Raw genomic sequence first — 9,411 nt, 5'->3', positions numbered from 1 at the left:
AACACGCTCTTATCCGCCTCATAGCACCTTAAACCATTACAAAACAGTACAAGCCAAAGAAAAACCACGTAAAATGCCACTAGAATAAAGCAGGAGACGTGAAATAAACCAAAAACTTGATCGGCATTATAAGAAGCATTCCACCCTCAACCTCCACACCCTCCCGCGAGATGCCAGCCACCTTTTTCTTATACCGTAAATCTGGACTTAACACGCTCTTATCCGCCTCATAGCACCTTAAACCAATACAAAACAGTACAAACCAAAGAAAAAACACATAAAACACCACTAAAACCAAGCAGGAGACGCGAAATAAACCCAAAACTAGCAAGCATCCCCCCCATCACCGCCTCCATCTTCCCCCTCAGGCGCTCAGTTTAAACCCAAGTGCTCCACAAACGCCATGGCTGCGGCTCTTTCCCGTAGCTGGTCCTTCTTCACGGGCAACCAGAAGGAAGATAAGAACCTCCACCTCAGCCAGGACTACCAGCCAGGCACACCAAGCAGCCGGATCAATCTACAGGAGAGGTTTAAAGGAGGCCAAGGATGGAGGACTGGGCCCCTCCCTCCTGTTCCTGGGTACATGTCGTTATCAGAAAATTATTATGGGTATATGATGTCATTTTGGCCTTGGGTGATGAGCTGTGCAGTCTGTGAAAGCTGGTGGAGGCGTTTAAAAGGCCTGTATGGTGGTTTGGTGGGATTGTGGTGGTGGTGGTTGTCAAGTTTTGGGTATTTTATTTTTAACGTATTCTGGGTTTCCGTTTCTCTTTTCATGGGTAGGTGATGTCATTTAGGCCTAGGGTGATGAGCTGTGCAGGCTGGTGGAGGAGTTTAAAAGACCCTGTAGTGGTTTGGTTGGATTGTGGTGGTGGTGGTTGTCAAGTTTGGGATATTTTATTTTTAACGTATTCTGGGATTGTTTCTTTTTTTATGGGTACCTATCTGATGTCATTTAGGCCTAGGGTGGTGAGCTGGGTAGGCTGGTGAAGGTGATGGTGGTAGTGGTGGTCTAACATTATATCCTCTTTTTTTCTTATGGGTGATTTTTCTTATTCTCTCATTTTCAGTATTTCAATTTTTCTATTCATGTCAGTCAGGTCTTATAGCTCAAAATCATGGCAGTTTTGGGGTTTAAATTTATCTTTCAGAAGTGCTAAAACTGTACCCTCATGTTAGTTATGGCCTGGTGATTTTTTTAACTTTTCTCCTCCATGTCTGTCATTTTTCCTTTTCCTCTTCATGTCAGTCAAGTATTAACACAACTCAAAATCATGTCAGTTGGGGGGCAAACTTTATCTTTCCCTGTTTGTCAAAACTAATTTAAAACTGAAACTGTGTAGTATTATCAAGTGGCTCAGAGCACTTTTACTAAAACCTGCCAAAAGAAAGTAACGTCACCTAAACAGTTCTCTAGCCCCTCTGAAATGATAACCATGTCCTCCTTCAATGGTAACCTAGGTAAAGATTGCATATATGACAACAGAAGAGCAGTTCATTGAGTAGGAGACGAGATATTAGTGTGTTAAAAAAACAATCTTAACCATAACCTGACCATATACCTAGGAAATGCATGTGCAGAATGACTGGGATTAGTTTGAAAATTGACACAAGCCTCATGAACAAAAACTTAAGCCTTCATATTTAGTAGAGGAATGTGTTTTGTCTTTTAATTTTAATAGAAAAACCTTATCCTTTAAAATTAGTTGAGGAATGTGTTTCATCTCAACCTCGCATTTGGCCTTGTTCTTTTTTTCTTTTGCTGGTGCAGCGTTTAAGGGGCTTTTAAGTTACTAATTTTGTTTTTTGTCCTTGAGCTGCCTCCCTTGCTGTAAAAAAAAAAAATGTAAGGAAACAAACCATAATTTCAGCTGTGAGGTAATCCTACACATTTACTACAACCTCTTCTCAACCTTCAGGAGTGAGCCAGAACAGCCCAATGGAGAGCCACCACAGCCCAACACTGACCAGGCGCCACACAGCCGCCCTGACCACAGCGATGACACCCAGGTCCCACACAAGCCCTCACAGCCTCAGCTCCAGTGGGATCATGTGGCTGCTCGTGGGGACAATGCTCCCACCTCTAGCAACCCAACAGAGCCCCGCTACCCTAGGAGGCCCCTGCGTAAGCTACCCTCCGGGGTGACACCGCTGTGGGACAACCTGCAGGATAATGTGAAGCAGCTCAAGCCCCAGACCAGCAAGATTCTCCAGGAGGGCGGCAAGAAAGTGAATCGGGCCCTTCAGGGAGTCAGGACGTCCCTCTCTTCCCTCTCACAGGTAGGAGGCAGCAAGGGTCGTTACTCAATCGACTTTTGCATCTTTTTTAATATATGATTCTAAAGCCCAAGTAAAAGGTGGTTTACTCTGACATGGATACTTCTCCGAGATGGTTAAATGCATGCCTCCATCAAGCACAGCCTAACCTTGGGGGCCAGACTTGCTTGATTTATATGTACATTTCCTGGGCAAAGAGGGGCTGTGTCACCTTTTAAAGAGGTAGGCTGCCACTTCAGAAGGGTTAGATGACTATTAAGGCAAAGTTGCATTATTTTAGCACTTATTTACTAATAATAACTTTAGCATAATACTTGGTATTTGGGATGACCATTTTTTGACTGCGTGGAAAGGTAAATTTTTACCTGTTGCAAGATCTTGTCTGGCGTCCTCACCCAGACCCAGGGTGTTATGGAAGGATGGTAGAGTTTGGATATTCATTCTTTAAAGCTTGCTGTTCATTCAGTGTTAGTTCTATCCTACACTGTAATAAACCTGAACCCTTCAAAAGCTCTTATATAAAAGCAAATGCTGCAGGGCAACATTTGAACAGTGAACACCTCCTTAGGTGAACACCAAAGAGCATGGGTCTTACCACATGACCATCAGTAACAGGCTTCAAGTCTGGAACTTTCTGAACAAAATAAATTCAGCTTAACTTTCCCTCACAGATGTTCAGAAGCTCCACCCGTCGACGGTACAAGCTGGATGGCAGCACCCCAACACGCACACCCCGCAGGACCCCACGCCGCACCCCGGGCAAGCTGTACTCCCCCTTCAACATCAGCACCCCACCCACTCCCTACAGCCACAAGGCAGCCAAGAGGCTTCAAAGTGCACCCCAAAAAAGGTGTGATGTTTCCTCTGACACTGAAGTGAGACTTGTTGGGTTTTGTGATGAATCTTATGAAGTAGATCTTCAATCCTATATAATTTTGTCTTAATTTACATATCTAATTCCTGTCTCATCAGGATGTTCCTATTAAGGGTCCAGAATTTTGGCTTTAGTGACAATTTGTCTTTTAATCTATCATTGCTAAAGTAAAACCCAGCGGCTCTTAATTGGTAACCTCTTGCCTTCTGGTCTGGATGAATAGTGAAGAATGTTTTTGATATTCACAGTTACTGTCAAAGTTAGGGCTAAAGGATAACATACAGATTAACATTATAGTATGTGTGGCCTCTGTGCTTATCTCTTGTCTCATTGGGCCTTGAGCTTGTAGGAGGTAAGAACTCATTACCTTGAGACACAGAGCAAGTGTGGCATTCATATTGCCACAATGTACGTTCCCCAGGTTTCCCCAGGCAGCCATTTATTGACCAGCCTGTAAGGGAGGATAAACAGCTGGGTGGGCTGTCTTGACTGCCCAGGCCAGGATTTGAACCTGGGCTCACTAATTCATAGCTAGCCATGCTAACCTCTACACCACTGAGGTGCATCAGTTTTTGTATACTACCCGTTATGGCATTCTGGCCTTATTTCCTGTTTGGAATCTGAGTTAACTTTTCTTTCAGAAACGTGCACGGTAGTGAGAACCTTGGCCTGGTGCGAACACCCCAGCACGGCAGACAGTGGCGGCAGCAGTTCAGCTCCCCGTCCCAGTCCCTGCAGCGAGACACAGCAGCCGTGAGCCAGGGCCTACGGGAGCTGGAGCATGTCAGCAGCGGCATCCTTCGTAATGGGAAGTGTAAATGGACACAGTTCCGTTGAGTCTGTCCCCGGGGTAGCTCAAGACATCTTGGTGTGCTGTCATCTTTCCATTCTGTTTTCAGTACTATTATTATTTTGTATCAAGTACTAACAGGATGCCATAGTTTATGCCACAATGTATTCTTCAAATCTTCGCTGATGGTAAATGGAGCAATGAATCTGTATGCACTGATCCTTTCATTTATATCTGCAGGCAAACAAAAATGAAATGTTTGCAACTTGGGATCTGAATAACATTTGTCACTTGTATACCATAATAGTATTATCAAATGTTATGTATGGTAATGCTTTTTATATGCATATATACTATTTTTTAGTTTTATATAATCTCATATTTTATACCGTAAGTTAAAAACACAGTGTTCGTTTTTTTATCTGTTTTACCTTGGAGACTTTATTTGAGGGCACTGCCTGTCAGATCTGATACACTTTGGAGTTGTGTAAGGCACAGGTGTTAAGTAACCTCATGTTCACTTCACTAACTGTCCTTGTCTTGTCTTGCTATTCTTCATGCAAGCCTTCACCTCAAGTCTTGTTTCTAGTCCTTTATCTCTATGTATCTTGTAAGGCAATAACCATGACATGTGTATATTCACCTTCATGTGGAATTCATTAATCATTTCCCTAACTATCTCTCTCTCTCTCTCTCTCTCTCTCTCTCTCTCTCTCTCTCTCATCACCAGTCCTTTCTGCAAGTCCCTCAATAGTTTCCTAACCAAAGATGGCTACTTAACAGGTGCACTGCTTAGAATGAATGGCTGGTTATTAGATCTCTTCACGGTAATGTGTGTGGCAAGGAGTACCATACAACCAGACTGTAATGCCTGCAGTGTGTCGCAGCATTCTATCTCGACACCTTTTATAAAGATTTGGCAATGTTCAATACTTGACGTTACTCCCAATAGCTGCATTGTTTCTTGTCTGGCTGTCTTTCATTATGTGTTAATGTCCAGTATATTTAAAGTGTTATATGTAATGATGATACTCTATGGCATGAAGTAATGCTTTTCAGCAATGTCAAGGAGTGTCTATCACCTTTATGAATCCCTACACAGTCTTGGAGACATTCATTTATGATGCACACTTATATGATGGATTCCTGGCAGCTTTAATTTCGATGTTCCTAAAATGAAATTATATTTTATGTTACCAAGTCTCGGAGTGCCTGGGCATGACTTCATACACATGCACTAAACTGTACTTTTCTATGAACAGTAAAATTTTGCTAAGCTGAAACATTTTTTCATAACCTAGATAATGGCTAAAGTATTGAGACACTGATGAGTCATGAAAAGGAAGAGGTTACAGAAAATTGACTAATAAAGTTTTTGGTAAAAAAAAAAATAGGTTGATTATTTTTATGGACAATCCGATTTCTTGTTTCCTACCAATTAGGTTAAGATTGGTTTTATGATGGCAGTACAGTATTTAGTTGCCTATTTAACCATCTGCTTTCTTGTCACGTGTCTTTATTAACCTTCAAACCTCCAGGAAAACCACAGGAAAGAGTGTGGAGATCAATACAAATGTGAAAATGTAAGAGCAGTTGGTCAAGTAGGGAACAAGATATCATTTCTTCCATAAAACGAATTTTTACCAAAAGTTGATGAACGGGATTGCACTTAATTACCTTCCAAACTATTAAAACGGGTGTAAAATTAATAAAAAATAAATGACATTTGAAATTATATTTGAATTTTTTTGTACTTCAAAAGTGATGTTGGGCATTTGTTTGTGTTCTGCAGCACCAGAATTGTCAATATGTTTATGTATCAGAATATCGGGGCGAAAGTTATCACTCGCCATGCCTTGCAAACCTCACGCCCAACTATAGTGAATTAAACCAGATTGGCGAGATCGTTTTTGTATTGGCTCCCGCGGGTCCTTTCCTTCCCGCCACACAGTCCCAACACCTGTCTCTTCCTCTCATATGTTACTTATAACTGCCATAGGAGAGGAAAAAAAAGGTGTTGGGACGGTGGCAGAGTGGCGGGGAGGAAGGACCCGTGTTAGGTTGACCATCTTTTGTACCATGAGCTTAAAAATACGCCCATAAGAACACGATTTATCTCCTATTTGTGCTGGCGAAAATAAAACCTCGGCCTTTGGAAATAGCTGGTGCGAGAGGTGAAGGCGTCCACACCACCTTCACGTTACTTAACACACTGACCACCTGTACTCACCGTGCTTCTCTGTCCCCGTCCCTTGCGGCTGCCGGCGAGGACAAGGTGGGTGGAGCAGTACTTTAGGACGAACAAGGCGGATTGAACAAATAAAAAAAATGGCTCTGGAGTGACCTAAGGGTGTACATGCACGTCTCACAGGCGAAGGACAACTGAGCCTCGGAACTGCTTGGAATCTCTTCACAATGGGATTCGAGACGCTATCCCAAGCATGAACCGGCGTCGAGTAAAACGTCCCTGTTCAGTGAACCCTCTTGAAGCACTGGTCTTTAGGCGTGCAGCAAATGGATATGTAGTAAGTAGATTGACATATAAAAGAATAATGAACCGAGAGTAATAAACAAAAACAATCAAAACTATATATGAAAAAACACATAAATGCGTAAGTAAAACGGAGTCAGGTGGTTCGAATACTTAGTTGTCCAATGAACCCTCTCGAAAAACCTGGATTTAGACCTGAAGCGGATGGATAAATCAGTAAATCTACAAATAGAAGAGCAATGAATCGAATTTAATGTAAAAATAAGCAGAAATATGTATAAAAAAGAAGAAACGCATGAATGAAGTGAATGAGTCAAGCGGCCCCGGTTGTAGTGCTCAGAACCCTTACTATGGCCCCGGTTATAGTGCTCAGAACCCTTACTATGGCCCCGGTTGTAGTGCTCAGAACCCTTACTATGGCCCCGGTTGTAGTGCTCAGAACCCTTACTATGGCCCCGGTTGTAGTGCTCAGAACCCTTACTATGGCCCCGGTTGTAGTGCTCAGAACCCTTACTATGGCCCCGGTTGTAGTGCTCAGAACCCTTACTATGGCCTCGGTTGTAGTGCTCAGATCCTTTACTATGGCCCCGGTTGTAGTGCTCAGAACCCTTACTATGGCCCCGGTTGTAGTGCTCAGATCCTTTACTATGGCCCCGGTTGTAGTGCTCAGAACCCTTACTATGGCCCCGGTTGTAGTGCTCAGAACCTTTACTATGGCCCCGGTTGTAGTGCTCAGAACCTTTACTATGGCCCCGGTTGTAGTGCTCAGAACCTTTACTATAGCCCCGGTTGTAGTGCTCAGAACCCTTACTATAGCCCCGGTTGTAGTGCTCAAAACCTTTACTATGGCCCCGGTTGTAGTGCTCAAAACCTTTACTATAGCCCCGGTTGTAGTGCTCAAAACCTTTACTATGGCCCCGGTTGTAGTGCTCAAAACCCTTACTATGGCCCCGGTTGTAGTGCTCAAAACCTTTACTATGGCCCCGGTTGTAGTGCTCAAAACCTTTACTATGGCCCCGGTTGTAGTGCTCAAAACCTTTACTATGGCCCCGGTTGTAGTGCTCAAAACCCGTACTATGGCCCCGGGTGTAGTGCTCAAAACCTTTACTATGGCCCTGGTTGTAGTGCTCAAACCTTTACTATGGCCCTGGTTGTAGTACGCAAAACCTTTACTATGGCCCCGGTTGTAGTGCTCAAAACCTTTACTATGGCCCCGATTGTAGTGCTCAAAACCCTTACTATGGCCCCGGTTGTAGTGCTCAAAACCTTTACTATAGCCCCGGTTGTAGTGCTCAGAACCCTTACTATGGCCCCGGTTGTAGTGCTCAAAACCTTTACTATGGCCCCGGTTGTAGTGCTCAAAACCCTTACTATGGCCCCGGTTGTAGTGCTCAAAACCTTTACTATGGCCCCGGTTGTAGTGCTCAAAACCTTTACTATGGCCCCGGTTGTAGTGCTCAAAACCTTTACTATAGCCCCGGTTGTAGTGCTCAGAACCCTTACTATGGCCCCGGTTGTAGTGCTCAGAACCTTTACTATGGCCCCGGTTGTAGTGCTCAGAACCTTTACTATGGCCCCGGTTGTAGTGCTCAAAACCTTTACTATGGCCCCGGTTGTAGTGCTCAGAACCCTTACTAAGGCCCCGGTTGTAGTGCTCAGAACCCTTACTATAGCCCCGGTTGTAGTGCTCAGAACCCTTACTACAGCCCCGGTTGTAGTGCTCAGAACCCTTACTATGGCCCCGGTTGTAGTGCTCAGAACCCTTACTACAGCCCCGGTTGTAGTGCTCAGAACCCTTACTACAGCCCCGGTTGTAGTGCTCAGATCCTTTACTATGGCCCCGGTTGTAGTGCTCAGAACCCTTACTATGGCCCCGGTTGTAGTGCTCAGGACCCTTTTATATCAATCACCACGTAGGAAATGACACAAGCGTTTTCAAAAGTATCATTCTCTTTTATTGGTTCTTCCTTTGTTTTTTTTATCATCTGTCATTTATCATTTACAGAGATTTACAGTGTGGGTTGCGAGAGCTGGGTGGTGGTGGTGGTGGAGAGGAGGAGGAGGTGGAGGAGGCGGCGGTGGTGGAGAGGAGGTGGAGATCGAGAGGAAAGGAATAAGTGTGGGGGGGATGGAGGGGGGTGGGTTGACAAGGTAGCAACGGAAGTATGTATATATGATCTCCTTTCACGTATAAATAATGCACAGAAGGAAAGATAAATCATAAATCACCAAAAAATAAACAACTCCTGACTGTATACTCTAAAAAAGAAAACGCAATGCAGTAACGTGGAAACCAAACGAAAGGAATGTACTCTACCCAACGTACTTTATACCCTGAAGGTTGTAACAGCGGAAGGGAGATGAACGTGTGTGGAAGGGGAGAGGAAGGGATGAACAATGGGAGGGTGGATAAAGCTGGAGGTGGGGGTGAAGGAGGAGGAAGGGATGAACAAGGGATGGGAATGGGGGGACAGCAGGAGGTGGAGGTGGAGGAGGAGGAGGAAGGGATGAACAGAGTAATGGGAATGGGAGAAAAGCAGAAGGAGGAGGTGGAAGAGGAGGAGGAGGAAGGGATGAACAAGAGATGGGAATAGGGGAAGGATGTGGAGGCAGAGGAGGAGGAGGAGGAAGGGATGAACAAGAAATGGGAATAGGGGAAGGATGTGGAGGTAGAGGAGGAGGAGGGAAGACAAGATTGGCTAAAATGACTGAGTTGACTGACTGGCTGCCTGACTGACTGCATCGACGACGTTTGAAAGGGAAAATGGAGAGTCGGGGGACGCTACGAGCATTCTACAATATCTCCGTCAATAACAATACAAAACTCTGAAAGCTAAACTCCCTTGTAACTCGCATGAACGAAGATAAACTGTCGGCAACGAGAGGAAGTACAGGTGGAGGGAACGAAGGAATTGGGGGGGCGGGGGGAGGAGGAGGACATATGTGATGGGAAGAGAGAGAAACGCCATTTAACATCAA

The 9,411-nt window shown here is 44.4% G+C and overlaps 1 protein-coding gene across 2 annotated transcripts; it reads left to right on the top strand.

Annotated features, from left to right (window-relative positions):
* The first annotated feature begins 260 nt into the window (after positions 1 to 260).
* On the top strand, positions 261 to 5,224 carry LOC126983992 (uncharacterized). Of its 2 annotated transcripts, none has more exons than XM_050837291.1 (4): positions 261 to 579; positions 1,920 to 2,280; positions 2,949 to 3,152; positions 3,793 to 3,947. In XM_050837291.1, exons 1-4 carry the CDS (start codon positions 404 to 406, stop codon positions 3,805 to 3,807), a joined length of 756 nt encoding a protein of 251 aa, XP_050693248.1. In that variant the 5' UTR covers positions 261 to 403; the 3' UTR covers positions 3,808 to 3,947. The 2 variants fall into 2 exon arrangements, with proteins under 2 accessions (XP_050693248.1, XP_050693246.1); XM_050837289.1 differs by having other exon boundaries at positions 319 to 579; positions 2,949 to 3,127; positions 3,793 to 5,224.
* Positions 5,225 to 9,411: the final 4,187 nt, after the last annotated feature.

The sequence above is a fragment of the Eriocheir sinensis genome, chromosome 55, assembly GCF_024679095.1.
Source record: "Eriocheir sinensis breed Jianghai 21 chromosome 55, ASM2467909v1, whole genome shotgun sequence".
Lineage (NCBI taxonomy): Eukaryota > Metazoa > Arthropoda > Malacostraca > Decapoda > Varunidae > Eriocheir > Eriocheir sinensis.
This window is presented reverse-complemented; position numbering and strand designations above follow the sequence as displayed.